General features: G+C 44.8%; 1 protein-coding gene across 4 annotated transcripts in view; it reads left to right on the top strand.

Annotated features, from left to right (window-relative positions):
- The window catches only part of ldah (lipid droplet associated hydrolase), a 267,026-nt gene that overhangs the window by 227,660 nt on the left and 16,782 nt on the right, over positions 1-22,584 (top strand). The window contains exon 7 of one of the 4 annotated variants that reach the window (XM_055635391.1): positions 8,956-9,024. The exons of the other annotated variants lie outside the window; for them this stretch is intronic. Within the exon in view, the coding sequence (XP_055491366.1) occupies positions 8,956-9,009 (54 nt within the window). The 3' untranslated portion in view covers positions 9,010-9,024. Of the gene's footprint in view, positions 1-8,955; positions 9,025-22,584 lie in introns of those variants that run through there. 4 annotated transcript variants of the gene reach the window in all.

Raw genomic sequence — 22,584 nt, forward strand, 5'->3', positions numbered from 1 at the left:
ATGAGGACATCTCAGATGTTCTAATATGGAACACCTCATGTTGAGCGCAGATGCGGCATAGACGGAGTAATTGGGAGTAGGGGATAGAGTCTTTGCAGGAAGCAGGGTGGGAAGAAGTGTCGTCGAGATAGTTGTGGGAGTCAGTACGTTTGTAGTAGACTTCAGTCGATAGTCTATTTTGTGATGGGAGTCAGGGGGGGAGGTGTTGTAGTAAGACTTCATTGGTCGATAGTCTATGATTCTTGTGAAATGGCAGCAACTGGAGCGAAGGTGAGATCAGACTGATCGGGGGTGGGGGTGGGGTGGGACAAGAAAGGGGGAGGGAGGGGGTCAGGGGGGAGAGGAAGGGTCCAAGTGGGAAATTTGATGTGCAGGATGAAAATATGGTGCTGTTCCTGAAGTTAATGAGGAGACCCAGGACAGAGAGGTCTGCATGGGGGGCAGGAAGTGTGAACACCGGGAGGTGCTTGTCATCAATGAAGTCCAAGTTCTGCATGGGTGCAGGATACCGATGCAGTCATCAATGTAACAGAGATAGTCGGGACAGTGTACGCCTGGTACAGTGATTGTTCTACATACCCTGCAAAGATGCAGGCACAGCTGGGGCCCATGCGGGTGCCCATAGCTACGCCTTGGATTTGGAGGGAGTGGGATGAATCAAAGGTGAAGTTGTTGAGGGTGAGGAGTTAGTAGAGGGAAATTGGATGATTCTGCAGTCGAGGAAGAAACCAAGGGCTTTAAAGCCTTTCTGGTGGGGGATGGAGGTGTCGAGTGACTGAACGTGCATAGTAAAGATGATAACTGGAATCTCTTTTAAAGCAGGTGTAATGTTACAAGAAAAACAGGTTGAACCTAAACTGCAGTTGGACCAATACCCTGCCAGAGACATTTGCCAATGCCATTCAGGGTGGTTTAAACCTGTGATACGGTGTGTTGGGACAATGTCATAAGGTCTTAAGTGATAGGAGCAGCATTAGGTCATTCGGCCCATCATGTCTACGCCATTCAAACATGGCTGACCCATCTCTCCCTTCTAACTCCATTCTCCTGCCTTCTCGCCATAACCTCTGACACCCGACTACTGTTTCTGAAGGGAAGAGAGATACATATGTAATAAATAGAGTAGACATGTCTAATAAGCAGAGATGTTAGGGATGGATGGAGGAGCATCAGGGAGCTGGGAGGCTTAAATGCATTCAATCACAGAAGCATGGTTGAGGGAAGAACAGAAATAGAATCTCTATGTTTCAACAGTATTTTAAGGCGTGATAGCAGGAATTCCACACGTAGAGAGGATGTTGGACTACTGATCAGGGAAAGCATTACAGCAGGAAGGATATATTGGAGGAAATGGTAAATGAAGCTCTCTGGGTAGAATTTAGAAATGTGAAAGGGGTGATCACTTTGATGAGATCATAGTCAATGGGATTTGGATTAATAGATATATGGACAAATAGCAGTAGGCCGTAAAAGCAATAGGATTATAGTAGTGGATAATTTAACATTTTCAGTATTGACTGGAATCACCTTAGTGTAAGAGGCCTAGATGGGGTGGAATTTGTTAAATGCATCCAAGAAGGATTTTAAAAGTAGTACTATGAGAGAGCAAGCTGTACTTATCCCTTTGGATGGGCAAGTGGTGGAAGTTTCTGTGGAACAATCCTTTACGAACAATGTTCACAATATGGTGAGCTTTAGGGTAGTCATGGAAAAGGATAAGTTTGGTGCTAGCGTTAAGCTCTGAAACTGGGGCCATCTCATTCTGACCGCTGCCGAACCCCCCACCGCACCATTGCACCCTTCATGGTGGCCCAGTGATGTCTCAGCTCTGACAATTCGGGGGATCTAACCGGTAACAAGGCCACCAAATTCAAGTGCAGTTTCTTACCACTTCAAGAAGGGTGCAAAGCCACCAAATTCAAGTGCAGTTTCATACCATTTCAAGCAGGGTCCAAGGCCACTAAAGGCAGCGAGTCGTGACCTCTCCCTCCTCCAGCTTGCAGACTGAGCCACGCCCACACCTCTGGGTTTTATAGTCCCTCCCCCCCTCCCACCAGAAGGGTCGTGGCCTTCATGGTGTGATTGACAGGAGAGAGAATCTCAACATTGTTTAAACACTAATAACTCTATTATATTTAATCGATGGGAACAATCCTTTGCACCTGATGAGCGGAGGGGGACTCTGAGTAAGATGGCCAAAAATCACAGCCATACGTAGTAGTGTTTCTTCTAAAATCAATATAAAGCGCAAACAGGAAGTGGTCAAGATTATACTTTTAATTGGAAGGCAAGACAACTTTAATTAGGCAAGGCAACTTTAATTAGGCATGGCAACTTTAATTAGGCAAGGCAACTTTAATTAGGCAATACAGCTTTATCATTTCCAAACCAAGGCAACACAGCTTTAGCATTTCCAAACCAAAGGCAACGCAGCTTTAGCATTTAAAAACCAAAGGCAACGCAGCTTTAGCATTTCCAAACTATATGTTCAAACCACATTAAGGGCACTGACAGGTCAGTAAAACCACTCACAGTTTAGTAGACATGTGTTCAGTGTTATTCACAGCCTTTGCAATTCCTCAACTCAATCCACAGTGACTCTACCTCGTCAGTCCCTATGTCTTACCTCGCAAGGGACTGAATTCCATTCCTCACCAGAAGAGCTACCCCTCCCGCCCCCCCTCCTCTGCCCACCTGCCTGTCCTTTCTATAGGATGTATAACCCTGAATATTAAGTTCCCAGATCCGATCCTCCTGCAGCCACGTCTCGGTAATCCCCACAATGTCATATCTGCCAACCTCTAACTGAGCAGGAAGCAAAGAGTAGGAGTAAACTACTTTTACTTCTTATACTTCGCACATTCAAAAACAGTACTTTCAATTCCTTATGCATCTCACCCTTCACATCGATCCCTATTACACTTGGCCATACACTCCTATCCCATTGTGAGCTTTCTTTCCTGTTAATTCTGGGGTCATTAACTATCCCTTGAATCCCTTTCCCTTTAACTCCGTCCTCGACTATCCCATTTGATAGGGCCAAAACCTTTCAGACTGATGGGGGGGAGAGGGGGGCAGGGAAAAGAAAGGTAAAAAGAAGAGGAGGAGCCCGAGGGGGAGGGATGGCAGGAGACAGCCCGAGGGCTGAGGAAGGGGAGGAGACAGCAAGGGCTAACAAAACTGGGAGAATTCAATGTTCATGCCGCCAGGATGCAGACTCCAGGCATGCAGGTGCAGCAGGCAGTGAAGAAAATGAATGGTATGTTAGCATTCATAGCAAAAGGATTTGAGAACAGGAGCAGGAAGGTTCTACTGCAGTTGTACAGGGTCATGGTGAGACCACACCTGGAGTATTGCGTACAGTTTTGGTCTCCTATTCTGAGGAAGGACATTCTTGCCATAGAGGGTGTACAGAGAAGGTTCACCAGACTGATTCCTGAGATGTCAGGACTTTCATATGAAGAAAGACTGGATAGACTCGGCTTGTACTCGCTAGAATTTAGACTTAAATTCTTAAGGGGTTGGACAGGCTAGATGCAGGAAGATTTCTCCCGATGTTGGAGAAGTCCAGAACAAGGGGTCACAGTTTAAGGATAAAGGGGAAATCTTTTAGGACTGAGATGAGAAAAACATTTTTTTCACAGAGAGTGGTGAATCTCTGGAATTCTCTGCCACAGAATGTAGTTAAGGCCAGTTCATTGGCTATATTTAAGAGGGAGTTAGAGGTGGCCCTTGTGGCTAAAGGGATCAGGGGGTATGGAGAGAAGGCAGGTACGGGATAATGAGTTGGACGATCAGCCATGATCATATTGAATGGCGGCGCAGGCTCGAAGGGCCGAATGGCCTACTCCTGCACCTATTTTCTATGTTTCTATGTTTCTAATGAAAAAGTAATAACCATGAATTGTTAGCTTGATTTATATCAGGAAATGAAGGCCAAGGGGGGAAATTGGATTTAAGGAGACGGTTGAGAAAATATTATATTCAATTTGTTAAACCTCCAACTATGATACAATTCTGAAGAATGTGACTAGACAATTGTAAAATTAAGTTTTCAACGCGGGTAATTTGATAATAATTCATTCTCCGTTCAACTAGTGTGTGTTGAGCATAGCATGTGTGGGAGTGTGGAAATTTGGTCTGCTTTGACCAGATAGCTATCCTCAGCTATTTATGTGCAGATTCCAGAATTCACCATTCAACAGTGAGTGGTGTTAGCTTACTGTTATTTGAAACAAGAATCTAAACTATTATTTGTCTTGTCCTGCGCAATGAATTTTATTAATTCTTTGGAAACAAAATGGGAAATATTCCCCTCAATCTCCATGTTTACATTGTTCAAGGCAACAACTTTCTATGAAGTATTGTTCAACTGTTTGCCTGGTTTGAAATTTTAAATATTGAGTTTAAAATATTTAAACTCAAATATTTTTGCCATCTTAAATTTTTTCGTAAATCTTTACATAGTTGTGGTTTGATTTGGAACGTTTCTGAATGCTATAACCTCTTAATTGTGAGGAGTTAATACACATCCACTCTTTGTGTGTTCCTGTCCTTCCTCAAGATCCACCACAGGGTGGTCGAATATGATGATAAGCAGGAAGAGGAGAGAGAGAGAGACAGTGAGTGCTCTGTGAACTGTGATAATGAGCGTGCATGGTGTTCCTCTCCCCTTTCCTTCAAAATGCACAGACACACACACGCACACATGCATACTCACACAGGACCACAAACAGACACATCGCACCTCAAATGCACCATCACAAGCTCTCACCTATGCCCACAAACACACACACGTCAACAAATCCACACACACAAAGACACGTGCGCATCCACAAATGCACATGCCCACGCACAAATGCACACACACGTGCCCATAAACACACACACAAATACAAACATCTATATATGTATACACACACACATACAGCATGTGGAAATGTGAGCTTGTTAATGGAAGTGAATGACCTGAGGAAAAAGTTAATCTTTTTTTCATACTGACAAATCCATGGTGAAAGATGCTGAACTGAAAGGAAGCATACAAAATAAAAATACTACAGATGTTGGAAACTCAAAATAAAACGTTTCAGCTTGAAGAGAGTATGTGAGGATTTTTGTGCAGCCCCTTGAGATCAATCTGTGCCTGGAACTCTTATGCTAAACAACATAGAACAGTGCAGCAGAGGAACAGGTCCGTTAGCCCAGAATATGTATGCAAACCATGATGCCACTTTAAACTAATCTCAGCTGCCTGCAATTGGTCAATATCCCACCATTCTCTAGCTACTTATGTGCCTGTCCAAAAGACTATTAAACATTGCTCCAGCACCATCCCTAGCAGCAGATGCCAGTATTTGACATTTCCTCATGGGAGAAAGACTGGGGGGAAAAAATCACTATCTATGCCTTTCTTAAATTTATCAACATCTATTGGCTTACCCTGCTCCTTCCCCAAAATAATCCAATGTCAGTTGCAGCACTATCATAGCAGTTTTTTACTTCTTAGTCACACCCTTCATTTGACACTTTCAATGTTGTTGCATTCTACAGCAAACATCTACCTGAGTAAAAGCTAGGAAGCAGCAGGACTCTCTAATGGGCACATATAGTAACTCCGCAGTCAGTAGACAGTAGTCAGCATCTTGAATACAGGTTCCTGTCCTTGGCAATTGGATGCACATTGTTTTTTCTCAAGGGTTCAACAGAATAATGTTTGTTTTCTCTACCTGATGTATTTGTACATGGTTTTATTACAGCCATATATGGTTTTATTTGCCAAGATAGCATGCAAAATAAAGTTTAAATGTGACAAAAATGAACCATCACTCCAAGCTGCTCAGAAACAAACATGTGAGGAACAACCTACATGAGAGGAGGGCCAGTGATTCTCTAAGTGTTGAACCCCTTCTGTGTCTCTCAAGATCATGTGTAATCAGTTTTGCTCCATGTTTTATAGATGTAAAACCTGGTGAGATCACATTTCCTTAAGTCCTCCCTGATTTTCCTTTACTCCAACCAGTGTGAATGCGGCCAGTCCTCTACTACATTGACACCAGGGTGCACTAGTAATGAATCACAGGGTTGTTGCTGCCAGGATCATTTTGTCAATGGACAAGGGTTCACTGGCAGCCTTCTTTATGTAACCAGTTCTTTAGTGACCTCTGTTAAGGGAACGCAGGTATGTGAAAGCAGGGGTGGCGCCGAGGTGCAGCAGGAGTGCTGTTGCTTCACACCTACAACCCTTCTCACACCTCATCCCACTCCAACATCAATCCCAACCACCGGAGCTGTCTGTATGAAGTTGTTCCTGTGTCCAATAGCTTTCCCCCAGATATTCCAGCCTCGTCCCGCAACCAGAAGACATGCTGGCTCGTAAATTACTCCGAACATAGGTGTGGAGTGGGAGAATCAGTGGGGAGCTTACGTGCATATGAGACGAGAATAGGTTACAGGGAAGTGTGTGGGAATGGGATCAATGGGATTGCTCTGAGCTGGCATAAATTCATAGGACCAGATGGTCTCCTTTTATGTCATAAGGAAATGAAAAATATGAGAATGCCATAAAAGAACTGCAATAGGTTGTTCCCAGCTGAAGAAATCTCAATTGTACCTCTCACCGTTCAGAAAATCCCTTGTTTTCGCCCATCTCAGCTGATCATAAAAACAGCTGTACCTTCTGACTCTGAGCCTAACTTTCCCTGTGAACATAAAAGCAGAAAAACCTGGCTTTGCAACTCGACTGGCCCCCCCGTCATTCAATGTGTAACCAAGCAAATTTGTATTTTTCCAAATAGAGCGTGAGAAAGTCTAAACGCTTGATGGAATTTGGGCTCGAAAACCGCAAGAAAACTTTGTATCATCTATTGAAATTCCATCAAAAGTGTTGTGGAATATTTAGACCTGTTCTGAAGACTGCTTTACCAGTAGGCTGTATGTTAAACAATGACCACGAGTTGGTGTAAAATTAGAATAATGGAAGCAAGTGAGCACAGAAAGATCTCCGCTAGCCTCGTGCTGCTCCGGATTACCATCGCTTAGGTGCAGGTTGGAGGAGTGGTCACCTGCCTAGCCAGCTTGGACCTAGAGGAGGCCTTTAACACAGGCCTCTACTTTTAATAAGAAACAGAAGGAGATGCAGGCAATTTGTCCTGTTCCACCAAGTCAAACAACAAATTACCTTTTCATAGGTATGATACCTGTATGCTGGTATAAAATATACATGTAAATCTGTCTACGTATAAAACATAAAAGGAGAATATTTTATATATGGTGAGATATTGGATAACATTGATGTTCAAAGAGACCAAGGTATATGGAAATCAGGACACAAAGTGCTGCAGTACCTCAGCGGGTCAGGCTGCATCTCTGGAGAATACAGATAGGCCCAAAACTTTGCTTATCCATGTTCACCAGAGATTCAGCCTAATCCACTGAGTTACTCCAGCACTTTGTGTTTTTTTTTTGTAAACCAGCATCTGCATTTCCTTGTGTCTATCATAAACAAATCGGTGTTGCTCTGCTTTGGTGAATGTGTGGAATTCTCTGCCACAGAAGGTAGTTGAGGCCAATTCATTGGCTATATTTAAGAGGGAGTTAGATGTGGCCCTTGTGGCTAAAAGGATCAGGGGGTGTGGAGAGAAGGCAGGTACAGGATACTGAGTTGGATGATCAGCCATGATCATATTGAATGGCGGTGCAGGCTCGAAGGGCCGAATGGCCTACTCCTGCACCTATTTTCTATGTTTCTATGTTAACCTGAAAGGGGGACTACAGCAAATATTTGCTAGACTTGTTTCAAGGAAGGCAGTTTGGCTATAGGAAGAGAGATTAAACTGGCTGGTTTTATAATCTCCAGAGTTTAGAAGACAGAAGATTTCACTGAAACCCGCAACATTTTTAACGTCTGGATGCAGGCTGAATGTTTTCCATGTTTGTAACATTAATTTCTTCCTTCCATTTCAGGATATTTGTTCAGTTTGTGCAACTGAATCAATATATACCACCATAGCATTTTTCCAGTTGCCAAATCACATAACTTGAAGGGCCCCATGTTTAACAGGGTTTCTTTTCTCTCTGCTGCTCGTCCGCCGTTTCAAACATGCAGCAGCGCCAGGTTGAAACTCACTCTCTTTAAGACACAAATGCCATTCCTGTGTCATCCTGAAATCAATGTGTGCTTTGTTCTCACATTGATCATGTGGGTGCCTTCCTTTCAAGAGCCAGGATTTTCTGATCTTTCCAGTCTTACAGTAAATCTCAGATTGACCAATACAAGATGGAATTACTGTACAGCTGCTGATCCTCTATCAACGAGACAGGAAAGGCACCTTATTCAGGGTAGAGTACTACTGAAAGCAAAACATAATATGTGGGAGTAAAGGGCCTGTCCCACTAACATGTCCTTGGCATGCAAATTATGCAACCTCGTGGTCGGGTTGAGCCGCGATGGTCCCGCGATGGTCGGGCGCGATTACATACGTACGCACAGCCGTCTGGAGTGCGCGACGCCATTTGTATTGTATTGTATTGTATATCTTTATTGTCATTTCCTGAGTATTCGCATACCCAGAGGAAACAAAAAAACGTTTCTCAACCAGTGTCCATTCAGTGTGCATGAAAAATAAATAGAAATAAAAAATACATGTATCATGAACAAATTTAACACTCTACTAAACATTCAACAGGCGTTCCGACCGGCAGCGGCACAACAGTGGCTCTGCTGCAGTGTGTCCAGGTTGGGGGTTCGTGCGCGATACTTGGCAGGGGGCAAAGTCCATTTAGCAGTCTTATAGCCTGTGGGAAGAAGCTGAGGAGCATCCTGCTGGTTTTGCAGCTAATGCTCCTGTACCTCTTCCCAGATGGCAGGATGGAGAAAATGTCATGCGATGGGTGGTAAGGGTCTTTGATGATGGAGATGGCTCTGCTGATACATCTCTTCCTGTATATGTCCAGCAGGAAGGGGAGTGGAGCACCAATAATCCTGCTGGCGGTCTTCACTATCCTGTCTAGTTGGTGCCGTTCGTACGCCTTGCAGCTCCCGAACCAGGAAGTGATGCCGTAGGTCAATGTGCTCTCGACAGTCCCCCTATAAAAAGTCCGTAGGTGTGTGATGGGGAGGCCTGCTTTACGTAGTCTTCGGAGAGGGTGTAGTCGCTGCTGGGCTCTCTTGACCAGAGCTGTGGTGTTGGCCGTGGACGTCAGGTCATCAGACAGATGTAGTCCTAGGAACTTCATGCTGCTGACCCTTTCCACATCAGCTCCGTCGATGTGCAGGGGTGTATGGTGTTGTTTCCCCGCCCTCCTGAAGTCAACCACCATCTCCTTAGTTTTTCCCATCACATTTGAAGATGGACACAAAGCTGAAGTAACTCAGCGGGACCGGTAGCATCTCTGGAGAGAAGCAATGGGTGACGTTTCTTGTCGAGACTCTTCTTCAGTCTGAAAAGAAGGGTCTTGACCCGAAATGTCACCCATTGCTTCTCTCCAGAGATGCTGCCGGTCCCACTGAGTTATTCCTGCATTTTATGTCTATCTTCAATTTTCTTGGCCCTGCTCTGGGAGTAGAAGTGGGGGCGGATGTGGACCGCAAAAGTCCCAGGCCGAGTTCGGCGATTGTTTGCCTGCTTCTGCTGCTGTTGAAGGTGAGATGTTGCGTTGCGCCAGGCTCTTGGGCCTGTCCCACTTTGGCCGTCAGTTCCGCGACAGGCTGTTGGTGCGCGATTGGTTCACTATAAAAATTTTGGAGCCCCGCGTGATGTCGCGCACAACTACATACCCCTCCACGCTTCTAAGTGGGAACGGCCCCGCGCGGCCATACGATGCCCATGCGCCTCAACGCGAACATGCGTGCCAAAGACACGTAAGTGGGACAGGCCCTTAACTCTGCAGGTCAGGCAACAACTAGGGAGGGCATAGACAGCCAAGGTTTCGGATCAGAACTCTTCTTCAGATTCAGATTCAGATTCAGATTCAACTTCAGATTCTACAGTGTACATAGAAACATAGAAACATAGAAATTAGGTGCAGGAGTAGGCCATTCGGCCCTTCGAGCCTGCACCGCCATTTAATATGATCATGGCTGATCATCCAACTCAGTATCCCGTACCTGCCTTTTCTCCATACCCTCTGATCCCCTTGTCCACAAGGGCCACATCTAACTCCCTCTTAAATATAGCCAATGAACTGGCCTCAACTACCCTCTGTGGCAGAGAGTTCCAGAGATTCACCACTCTCTGTGTGAAAAAAGTTCTCCTCATCTCGGTTTTAAAGGATTTCCCCCTTATCCTTAAGCTGTGACCCCTTGTCCTGGACTTCCCCAACATCGGAAACGATCTTCCTGCATCTAGCCTGTCCAACCCCTTAAGAATTTTGTAAGTTTCTATAAGATCCCCTCTCAATCTCCTAAACTCTAGAGAGTATAAACCAAGTCTATCCAGTCTTTCTTCATAAGACAGTCCTGACATCCCAGGAATCAGTCTGGTGAACCTTCTCTGCACTCCCTCTATGGCAATAATGTCCTTCCTCAGATTTGGAGACCAAAACTGCACGCAATACTCCAGGTGTGGTCTCACCAAGACCCTATACAACTGCAGTAGAACCTCCCTGCTCCTATACTCAAATCCTCTTGCTATGAAAGCCAACATGCCATTCGCTTTCTTTACTGCCTGCTGCACCTGCATGCCTACCTTCAATGACTGGTGTACCATGACACCCAGGTCTCGCTGCATCTCCCCCTTTCCCAATCGGCCACCGTTTAGATAATAATCTGCTTTCCCGTTTTTGCCACCAAAATGGATAACCTCACATTTATCCACATTAAACTGCATCTGCCAAACATTTGCCCACTCACCCAGCCTATCCAAGTCACCTTGCAGTCTCCTAGCATCCTCCTCACACCTAACACTGCCCCCCAGCTTAGTGTCGAAAGCCTTCTGGAAGTCCAGATACACCACATCCACTGGTTCTCCCCTATCCATGCTACTGGTTACATCCTCGAAAAAATTCTATAAGATTCGTCAGACATGATTTACCTTTCGTAAATCCATGCTGACTTTGTCCAATGATTTCACCACTTTCTAAATGTGCTGCTATCCCATCTTTAATAACTGACTAGCAGTTTCCCCACTACCGATGTTAGGCTAACTGGTCTGTAATTCCCCGTTTTCTCTCTCCCTCCCTTCTTAAAAAGTGGGGTTACGTTTGCTACCCGCCAATCCTCTGGAACTACTCCAGAATCTAAGGAGTTTTGCAAGATTATTACTAATGCATCCACTATTTCTGAAGCTACTTCCTTAAGTACTCTGGGATGCAGCCTATCTGGCCCTGGGGATTTATCGGCCTTTAATCCATTCAATTTACCCAACACCACTTCCCGACTAACCTGGATTTCACTCAATTCCTCCACCTCCTTTGACCCGCGGGCCCCTGCTATTTCCGGCAGATTATTTATGTCTTCCTTAGTGAAGACGGAACCAAAGTAGTTATTCAATTGGTCCGCCATATCCTGGTTCCCCATGATCAACTCACCTGTTTCTGACTGCAAGGGACCTACATTTGTTTTAACTAATCTCTTTCTTTTCACATATCTATAAAAACTTTTGCAGTCAGATTTTATGTTCACTGCCAGTTTTCTTTCATAATCCATTTTTCCTTTTCTAATTAAGTCCTTCGTCCTCCTCTGCTGGTCTCTGAATTTCTCCCAGTCCTCCGGTATGCTGCTTTTTCTGGCTAGTTTGTACGCATCATCCTTTGCTTTGATACTATCCCTGATTTCCCTTGTTATCCATGGATGCACTACCTTCCCTGATTTATTCTTTTGCCAAACTGGGATGAACAATTTTTGTAGTTCATCCATGCAGTCTTTAAATGCCTTCCATTGCATATCCACCGTCAACCCTTTTAGAATTAATTGCCAGTCAATCTTGGCCAATTCACGTCTCATACCCTCAAAGTTACCTTTCTTTAAGTTCAAAACCATTGTTTCTGAATTAACAATGTCACTCTCCATCCTAATGAAGAACTCAACCATATTATGGTCACTCTTGCCCAAGGGGCCACACACAACAAGACTACTAACTAACCCTTCCTCATTACTCAATACCCAGTCTAAAATAGCCAGCTCTCTCGTTGGTTCCTCTACATGTTGGTTTAGATAACTATCCCGTATACATTCCAAGAAATCCTCTTCCTCAGCACCCCTGCCAGTTTGATTCACCCAATCTATATGTAGATTGAAGTCACCCATTATAACTGCTTTGCCTTTGTCGCAAGCATTTCTAATTTCCTGTTTGATGCCATCCCCAACTTCACTACTACTGTTAGGTGGCCTGTACACAACACCCACCAGCGTTTTCTGCCCCTTATTGTTTCGCAGCTCTACCCATACCGATTCCACATCCTCCAAACTAATGTCCTTCCTTTCCATTGCGTTAATCTCCTCTCTAACCAGCAACACTACCCCACCTCCTTTTCCTTTCTCTCTATCCCTCCTGAATATTGAATATCCCGGGATGTTCAGCTCCCAGCCTTGGTCACCCTGGAGCCATGTCTCCGTGATCCCAACTATATCATAATCATTAATGGCTATCTGCACGTTCAACTCATCCACCTTATTACGAATACTCCTTGCATTGAGACACAAAGCCTTCAGGCTTGTTTTTACAACGCTCTTACCCCTTATACAATTATGTTGAAAAGTGGCCCTTTTTGATTTTTGCCCTGGTTTTGTCTGCCTGCCACTTTTACTTTTCACCTTGCTACCTATTGCTTCTACCTTCATTTTACACCCCCCTGCCCCTCTGCTCTTGTACCCATCCCCCTGCCACATTAGTTTAAATCCTCCCCGACAGCAGTAGCAAACACCCCCCCAAGGACATTGGTTCCATTCCATTCCAGGTGCAGACCGTCCTGTTTGTACTGGTCCCACCTCCCCCAGAACTGGTTCCAATGCCCTAAAAATTTGAATCCCTCCCCCTTGCACCATTTTTCAAGCCACGTATTCATCTGCAATATCCTCCTATTTCTGCTCTGACTGGCCCGTGGTACTGGTAGTAATCCAGAGATTATTACCTTTGAGGTCCTACTTTTAAGCTTATCTCCTAGCTCCCTAAATTCATCCTTTAGGACCTCATCCCTTTTTTTACCTATATCGTTGGTGCCAATATGCACCACGACAACTGGCTGTTCACCCTCCCCCTCCACTACAGGGTGTACAGTACAGAGACAACGAAATGCAGTTAGCATCTCCCTAGAAAAGCGACATAAATATGAGCGATAAATAAATCTGTTTACGTACAAACAGTCATAGTATATTTTTCCTGGTAGGTGGAGTGTCCGGGGGGGGGGTGTGTGATTGGCAATCACCGAGGTACATTGTTGAGTAGTGTAACAGTCGCAGGGAAGCAGCTGTTCCTCGACCTGCTGGTTCGGCAACGGAGAGACCTGTAGCGCCTCCCGGATGGTAGGAGGGTAAACAGTCCATGGTTGGGGTGAGAGCAGTCCTTGGCGATGCTGAGCACCCTTCGCAGACAACGCTTGCTTTGGACAGACTCAATGGAGGGGAGTGAGGAACCAGTGATGCGTTGGGCAACTTTCACCACCCTCTGCAGTGCTTTCCGGTCGGAGACAGAGCAGTTGCCATACCATACTGTGATACAGTTGGTAAGGATGCTCTCGATATCCGGTGGGCGGTGCGGCTCTGGCCAGCAGCGGCCTCTGCAGTCTGTCCGCGTTTTATTTTTTTCTGTCTGTGTTTTAATGTAGTTTTTGTTATTTTTTGTTGGGGTGTGTGTGTTGGAGGGTGGGGGGTGTGGTGGGACGGGGGGGGAAACTTTTTAAATCTCTCCCTGCACTGGAGACCCGACCTTTTCTCGTCGGGTTTCCGTTGTCGTTGGGGCCGCAACGAGGAGCGGCCTCCAACAGGAAGAAGCCGGGGACTCTGGTGCTACAACTCACCGTCGCCGTCGCGGGGCTGGCCGAGTCCGGAGCGGGTGGAGCGGTGGAGGAGCGCTGCTGCTGCTGCTGCTGCTGCTGCGGCCCGACCGGAGAGTCGGAGGCTCCAACGACAGGTCTGTGGACGGCGGCACCGGGAGCCCGCGGCTCCCTGGAGGGAGACCGCTTTTCAGGGCTCTCGCAACGGCGACTTCCCCCGCCCGAGTTGCGGGGTTGAAGAGCTCCTGGAGCGGGGCCTACATCACTGCCCCGCGCGGCTTGGAATGGCCGGGGTCTCTAACACCAAGACCCGGTGTGCGACCTCGCACCACCCGGCGTGGCTTTAATGGCCGCGGGACAATTGCCATCGCCAGCCAGGGGCTTTGACTTTGACTCTGACATCGGGGGGGGGGGGGAGAGTGCAGTGGAGAAATAAGTTTATTTGGCCTTCCATCACAGCAATGTGATGGATGTTTATGTAAATTATGTTGTGTCTTGGGTCTATGTGTTTGTATGTATGGCTGCAGAAACGGCATTTCGTTTGGACCTCAAGGGGTCCAAATGACAATAAATGTATCTTATCTTATCTTATCTTAGATGGTGCAGCGGTAGAAGTTCACCAGGATCTGAGGAGACAGATGGACCTTCTTTAGTCTCCTCAGGAAGAAGAGACGCTGGTGAGCCTTCTTGACCAGTGTTGAGGTATTGTGGGTCCAAGAGAGATCATCGGAGATGTTGACCCCCAGGAACCTGAAGCTAGAAACACGTTCCACCTCCATCCCGTTAATGTGGATGGGGGTTTGCGTGCCGCCCCTAGACTTCCTGAAGTCTACAATGAGTTTGTTGGTCTTCTTGGAGTTAAGGGCCAGGTTGTTGTCAGCGCACCATGCTGCTAGGAGCTGAACCTCCTCCATATAGGCCGACTCATCGTTGTTGCTGATGAGGCCAATCACCGTTGTATTATCTGCATACTTGATGATGGTGTTAGTACCATGTACAGGTGTGCGGTCGTAGGTGAAGAGGGAGTAGAGGAGGGGGCTCAGCACACAGCCCTGTGGAACGCCGGTGTTCAGGGTGAGGGTTGAAGAGGTGTGCTTGTCTAACCTCGCAGACTGGGGTCTGTTGGTTAGAAAGTCCAGTATCCAGTTGCAGAGGGAGGGGTCGTTGCCCAAGTCACCGAGTTTGGTGATCAGTTTAGAGGGTATAATGGTGTTGAATGCTGAGCTATAATCGATGAACAGCATTCTGACGTAAGTGTCTCTGTTGTCGAGGAGGGAGAGGGCGGAGTGAAGTGCCGTTGAGATGGCATCCTCTGTACTCCTGTTCTTGCGGTAGGCAAACTGATAGGGATCCAGTGTGGGTGGTAGGCAGCCTTTGAGGTGTGCCAGGACCAGCCTCTCGAAGCACTTGGTGATGATGGGAGTAAGTGCAACTGGGCGGAAGTCGTTGAGGCTTGCCGCAGTGGAGTGTTTCGGCACCAGCACGATGGAGGTGGTTTTAAGGCACATGGGCACAACTGCTTGGGCAAGTGACAGGTTGAAGATGTCAGTCCAGACGTCTGTCAGCTGCGCAGCACAGGCCCTGAGGACGCGCCCGGGGATGCCGTCAGGGCCAGCAGCTTTACGTGCATTAGTCCTACTCAGTGTCACGTACACGTCGTAGGGGGTGTGTGTGAGGGGCTGGTGATCGGCAGAGAGCACCGCCTTGATGGCTGTCTCTAGATTGTCCCTGTCAAAGCGGCCATAGAAGTGATTAAGCTCCTCAAGGAAGGAGGCGTCGCTGGATGTGGGGGTGGTGTTGGTGGGTCTATAGTTCGTGATGGCCTGGATGCCTTGCCACATGCGTCGGGGGTCGGAGTTGTTGTTGAAGTGCTCCTCATTCCTGAGCTTATGGCAGTGCTTGGCCTTCTTGATGCCCCTCCTCAGGCCCTGGATGAACTGTAGGCTCGGGCATTGCCTGACCTGAAAGCGGTGTCTCGTGCTTTCAGCAGTAGCCTGACCTCGCTGTTCATCCATGGCTTCTGATTCGGGTATATGGTCACCTGTTTGAGGGAGGTGACGCTGTTGATGGTGGAGTTTATAAAGTTCAGAACAGAGGATGTGTAGGAATCAATGTCCGTGTGGGAGTCAAGGGTGGCCTGGGCTGCAAACGCCTTCCAGTCAGTGTTTCCAAAACACTGCTGAAGTGTGGAGTCCGCCTCCTCTGACCAGACTTTAACTGTCCGCACAGTTTGTTTAACCCGTCTGATGAGTAGGGAGTACTTTGGGAGCAGGACCAATGAGAGGATGATCAGACTGTCCAGGGTGGGGGAGGGGGATGGCTTTGTAAGCTTCAACCATGTTGGTGTAGACTTTGTCCAGTGTCTTGTCTTCTCTAGTGGCGAAGGAGATGTTGGTGGAATTTGGGGAGTACAGTCTTCAGGTTGGAGTGATTGAAGTCACCCGCAACATTGAAGGCTGCCTGGGGGTTGTGAGTCTGTTGTTTGCTAATGGTAGTGTGCAGATCTTTCATTGCAAGCTTGGCATTAGCATCAGGAGGAATATAGGCTGCGGTCACAACAGTGGAGGTGAACTCTCTGGGCAGATAGAACGGTCTGCATCTAACCAAGAGGAACTCCAGGTTAGCTGAGTAGTGACTCTCGATGATGGTGGATTCCGTGCTTTGTTTACATAAATGCACAGACCCCCAACTCTGGTCTTACCGTCAGTACTGACCTCAGTCAGTAATGGCCCGACTCAAGATGCTGTATGACCTGCTGAGTTCCTCCAGCACTTTGGGTTTTGCTCAATATTCCAGGATCTGTAGTTTCTTGTCACCAGAGATACTGCTAAACTGGGAATTGAGCAATAAAATGTATTTCCTGAGTAAGTTCTTAAAGAAATGTTTTTTAAAGCTGTGCAAAGAAGAAATAATTTTCTTTTGGAGAGAGAGGGAAACAGAAGGGCAGATGAGTTATGATATTGAAAGCTAAGACGGTGGCATGGTAGCGCAGCGGTAAAGCTGCTGCCTTACAATGCTTGCAGCGCCAGAGACCCGGGTTCAGTCCTGACTACGGGTGCTGTCTGTACGGAGTTTATACGTTCTCCCCATGACCGCATGGGTTTTCTCCGAGATCTTCGGTTTCCTCCCACTCTCCATAGGCATACAGGTTTGTAGGTTAATTGGTTTGGTGTGTGTAGGATAGTGTTAATATGCGGGGATCGCTGGTCAGTGCTGACTCAGTGGGCCAAAGAGCCTGTTTCCGCACTGTATCTCTAAACTAATCTAAAATAAAATAAAGAGAAAGGATATTCAACACAGAGTAAAACAGATTAGCAAAGAGAATGACAGAGTAGAAAAAGAAGAGGAAACAAATATGAGAAGGAGTCACAGGTTTGGTTGTTTTTTTTACCATATGCTAAATTGAAGGCCATTAAACTATTAACATAACTCTATTTTCATGGCAACAATGAAACCCAGCATAAATACAATGATGCAACCAGGATCTTGTGACCAAATATCTCATATGATGTATCTGAGAAAATTTGTCTTGGAATTATGAGATTTGAAACATATATTTCACAACATTTAACTATTTAAGAAAAATCCACAAATTCATTCCATGGATTTTCTGTGATATAGTGGCTGGATTTAAGCCAGATGGATAACAGCTGGAAGCATGCTGTAGTTCTCCGGGCACCCTAATCACTCCTAGTGATAGATGCAACTCGTTGTATTTCCCAAGAGTGCTTTCCATTACTAAATGTAACTTGTCTTTCATCTAGGTATGGATTGTTTATTAGCAATATTTCCGCACCTAAGTTGCTTGATTTCTTCCAAATAAACAGTCGTAACCTTGATAATTAACTTCCTATTTCTTGTGGAAGTTTTTATTTACCCTTCAATTAATTTCAGGTTTAATCTCACAAATGTGAACCATGTTTGCCTTTCCCAAGCAGTAACCATTTCGCTGTGTGCCCCTTGAAAAGGATTTTAATTATTTTTATTTAAACAGTCGTGCTTCAGAATCCATGAACATAAGATTTATAAATAACTAATATAAAATAGCAATTATTTTATTTCACATAGGAAACATGGATTTCATTTGTTTATATATTTCGCATTTTGCATTTTGGTGTGTCCAAATTGCTTTGCAAATTCACTGTATGAATAACATAAAACAATTTGATGTTATTCACACAGTGATTTTCATTATTATGATGCTTTGTTGCTATGTTGATTAGTAATGGGCCTGTCGGTCTTATGCGACTGTTTTGGCGACTGCCTGCGTCGTTGCTGGTCATTGAAAATTTTCAACATGTTTAAAATCCAGCGGAGACCAGAACAAGGTGCGACTCTTTGGGTGACTACTCACGACCATACAGGCTTCACCCCGAGACATGTCACCGTGAGTGGTCGTGAGTCGTCTCCTCAGTCGCCCAAAGAGTCGTAGCGTCTTTCTGGTCGCCACTGGATTTTCAACATGTTGAAAATTTTCGGCGACCTGCTACGACCTATGACGGGTTGAGAGGAAAAGGTAGATAAGCCATGATTGAATGGCAGAGTAGATGAAACATAGAAAATAGGTGCAGGAGTAGGCCATTCAGCCCCTCAGGCCAGCACCGCCATTTAATACATCATGGCTGATCATCCAAAATCAGTACCCCGTACCTGCTTTCTCCCCATATCCCTTGATCCTGCTATCCCTAAGAGCTATTTCTAAGTCTCTATTGAATATATCCAGTGAATTGGCCTTAACTGCCTTCTGTGGCAGAGAATTCCACAGATTCACAATTCTCTGGATGAAAACTTTTTTCTGTCCTAAATGGCCTACCCCTTATTCTTAAACTGTGACCCATGGTTCTTGACTTCCCCAACATCAGGAAGCATTCACTGATGGGCTGAATGGCCCAATGTCTATGGTCGTAGGGTTTTGTACCTGACCCACAGTAGCATTAATTTTCCTCGAATTCCCTCAACTTTTACCGTAAATTATTTGACTCAAAACATTGTAGAATATTGGAAGTGAATGGGTTTCCCAGTGAACTATATTCCCAAGCCTCTCCATCATTTGTGTCCATCCATCAAAACATACATCCAAATTAATCTGTATGTAAAAATGGCCAAGCCTCTGATTCCCAAATGTGACCAATTTCCAGTTGTGTACATTCAAGGTTAATTTCTCAACATTGCAACTAATTTTAAACTCTATAAAGATACAGCGTTATGTTCTGATCTTTTATTTGCTATTTCTGACAGCATATTTTTAAAATGGAACCTCCCCCTGAGTTCTGCATATAAACTTTTTAATTTAATCCATTGTTATGACAATGTACAAGTTGTAACAAATTAAAAAAGGATACCCAGTTGGATACCCAAAAGAATACTCACGGAAAGAGCCATGCTAATAAGCGAGGCTGTTAGTAAAATGAATGGAAAATGTATTTTCATACTAGCAGGGATAGTATATATTTGAGAATATTCTTATGAGAAGGGGTAGGTACTTTGGCACTTTTTAACATTGTCAAAATGTGATTTGGGTCACACTCTGACAGGAAACTTTAAACTGTCATCTTAAATGTTATTCTATACCACTGTTCAGAATATTTTTCATGTCTTTAAATAAACAAACAAACCTGTTTATTTAACTGCACATATAAAATTAAGCATTAATTGCTGCCATGGAGGGAAACCAATTTATCATCATTTAAACCACCTCAAAAAGTCTGGTGAAGATTGAGTCCAGTGTCAGGTCTCTTGTAAGAATTGCACAGCAGCTCCACCTTTTACAAGGGCAAAAGGAAATTCCTGCAGACATGGGGAATTCTGCAACCAGGTCCCTGCCATCATGAAGTGAGTTATTTGGTTATAACAGAGCTATTTGGCAAATTTCACTGGAATCAATTCAGGACATACTTATTTAAAAATAAGATTGGTGTTGGTATTGGCTTATTATTATCATGTGCATTGAGATACAGTGAAAACCTTTTGTTTGTGTGCTAAGTTAAATCATACTACAGGTATAAATAAGTACAGTTAAGCCATACACAAATGCATCAGGTCTTGCTAAGAGAAAAATATCAGTGCAGAATATAGTTTTATAGCATTATAGTTACAGAGAAAAAGTCTGTCTACAATGTGGAAAATTGACAGATTGGGACTGCACAGGGGAGGAAGCTGTTCCTGAATCTGGAGGTAAGTGTTCCGAAGCTTTTGTATCTTCTGATAGACTGGTGTGAAAAAGGTCTTTGATTATATTGGCTGCATTCCCAAAGCAGAGTGAAGTGTCAAACAGTTGTTGGTGGGGAGACTGGTCTATATGATGGACTAGGCTACATCCACAACTCTCAGCAATTTCTTGTGATCTTGGGCAGAGCTGTTCCTAAACCAAGCTGTGTTGCAACTCGATAGTATGCTTACCATGGTGCATCTGTAGAAATTTGTAAGAATTGTTGGAGATATGCCGAACTTCCTAAGTCCCCTGAAGAAATAGAGGTGTTGGTATGCCTTTTTGGCTGCAGCTTTAATATGGTTGGTTCAGGACATTTTCAATTCGGCACCATTGATGCTGATTGCAGCATGTACTCCCACCACACTTTCTAAAGTCAATAACTAGCTCCTTTATCTTGCTAACAATGAGGGAGAGGTTGGTGTCCTGACACCAGCCTGTGACAGCAGTGACCTAATTATTTAGGGTAGCCGCCGAGTCCTTGAATATGGACCAGTGCATTGGACCAAGGACCGAGTCCTTGAATATGGACCAATGCACCACTCGGGAAGAATCTCAACTGTTTCCTCGGAACAGCACAATACGACTTTGTACCATATCCTCACGTTTCAGTTTCTGCTTGTGAGCAGGAACTAGAAACACTGATTGTCAGATTTGGTGGTTGTGTCGTAGTGACCAAGGCTGTTTGTTCCTTCCCATACCTCTGTCTTGTTCTGCACCTTCCCATATCTCCAGTGTCCCCCTCCCTGACTCTTAGCTTCATGAAGGGTCTCAACCCGAAATGATACCTATTCCATTTCTCCAGAGATGCTGCCTGACCCGTTGAATTACTCCAGCATTTTGTGTCTATCTTCGGAGTAAACCAGGAAATGCAGTTATTTCTTACACACTGTTTGATCCTCAGGTGGGACAGTGCTGAGAGTATTTTGGTAACACAATCTTACAGTTGACCCTGCATTTTACGAACATGGCCTTAGGGGTAATTTGTTTCAAGGTTATTGGTAGCAGTGTGTAGTTCTTCATGCAAGCTTAGCATCAGCTTGGAGTGGACTGTTTCAGGATAGCAGAAGTGAATTCCCACGGCAGGGATTATGAATGGTACTTTACCTTGTGATATTCCAGGTCCGGGGACTGGGAGCTCATCAGGACAGATACGTGTGAGCACCATGACAAGTTACAGACTGGCTCCAACCAACCAACGAATGCCATCTAAATCCTCATGAGACAAGGTCATTATCTTTGTGGAACTGGTGCTACCTATCAGATTTTAGCCTAGGACTAAATATTGTCCAGATCTTGCTGCTTGCATGCATGGAATTAGTTGGAGCCAGACCTTTTTGCATGAAACACACTTTCAATAACCACTTGGCTCTCATCAACAACTGCAGCTTTGGATGCTGGAGTATTGTGTAGTAGGTCTTGTGTTTGACACGTCAAAAGGATGATAATGAAAGGCTTCTAAGCATGCATTCATCATATCATCTTGATCCTTGAAATAATACTGGCATATCATAATCATTAAGGTAAAGAATCGCAATTGGCCCTTGGTTCTCAAATAATAACTTTAATAGGTCTGTGTCTTTATACTGGCCGATATTTCAAAGGTGTTGAAGTATGATGGTAGGAAAGTATTTTTGCAATGACAAGACCTGGTGTTACCATATCTAGAGTATTGCAAACAGCTTTTTGGTCAGATAATTGAAGGAAACCAACCTGATTTATTGTAGTACTATATTCAGGCCAAGACCTGCGACCTTACACCCTTTAGACCTCCCTGATCCTAAAATTGCCGGGCGGGTTTTCTGCTTTAAGTTAGCCCATGTGAAGTGGAATCTGAGTGCAGACCACCCTAGCTAATATGCCCACTAAGCCTTACTCATGTCAATACCTCCCTCATGTCTAGCAGAAGAGATTATGAACAATAATTAAAATGTCCAAAATGGTATCCTTTCCCTGAAACATGCCAATCTGGATGCCTGTCTGATCCCTGATCTGCATCTCCTCACCAGGCAGTGTTGTAACTTTAATCTGCTGAGTAAAGTTATGTTCATTAATGTTCGAGATTTTGTTCATTAATGGAAATTTAACATATACTCTATCCCTCCCTTCCATGCCATGTGAAAAAAATCAAATCCCCATACCTTCTTTCATTTTATGCAACTTAAAGCATGAAATATTGTGTATCTGTGGCACTTTAAAATCAGTGAGCATCATTATCTTTAATAAGACTTGACAAACACCACGGGGCTCTCCATTTGTTCCTCAGTGGGATCCTGTGAAATCAGGCATTCCTCTAGTTTCCAAACTTTTCCTGCTAAAATCATGCAAATGTTTCTTTTACAGATGGTGTTCAGCAGAGATATTTAACCGATTTTTGTTCTCGTGTAAATATAATGCCCTGATAGGAGAAAGTCAGTTTTAAAGTGAGCACTTTCAGGAAAGCCAAA

The sequence above is a fragment of the Leucoraja erinacea genome, chromosome 5 (assembly GCF_028641065.1).
Source record: "Leucoraja erinacea ecotype New England chromosome 5, Leri_hhj_1, whole genome shotgun sequence".
In the NCBI taxonomy this organism is placed as follows: Eukaryota; Metazoa; Chordata; class Chondrichthyes; order Rajiformes; family Rajidae; genus Leucoraja; species Leucoraja erinaceus.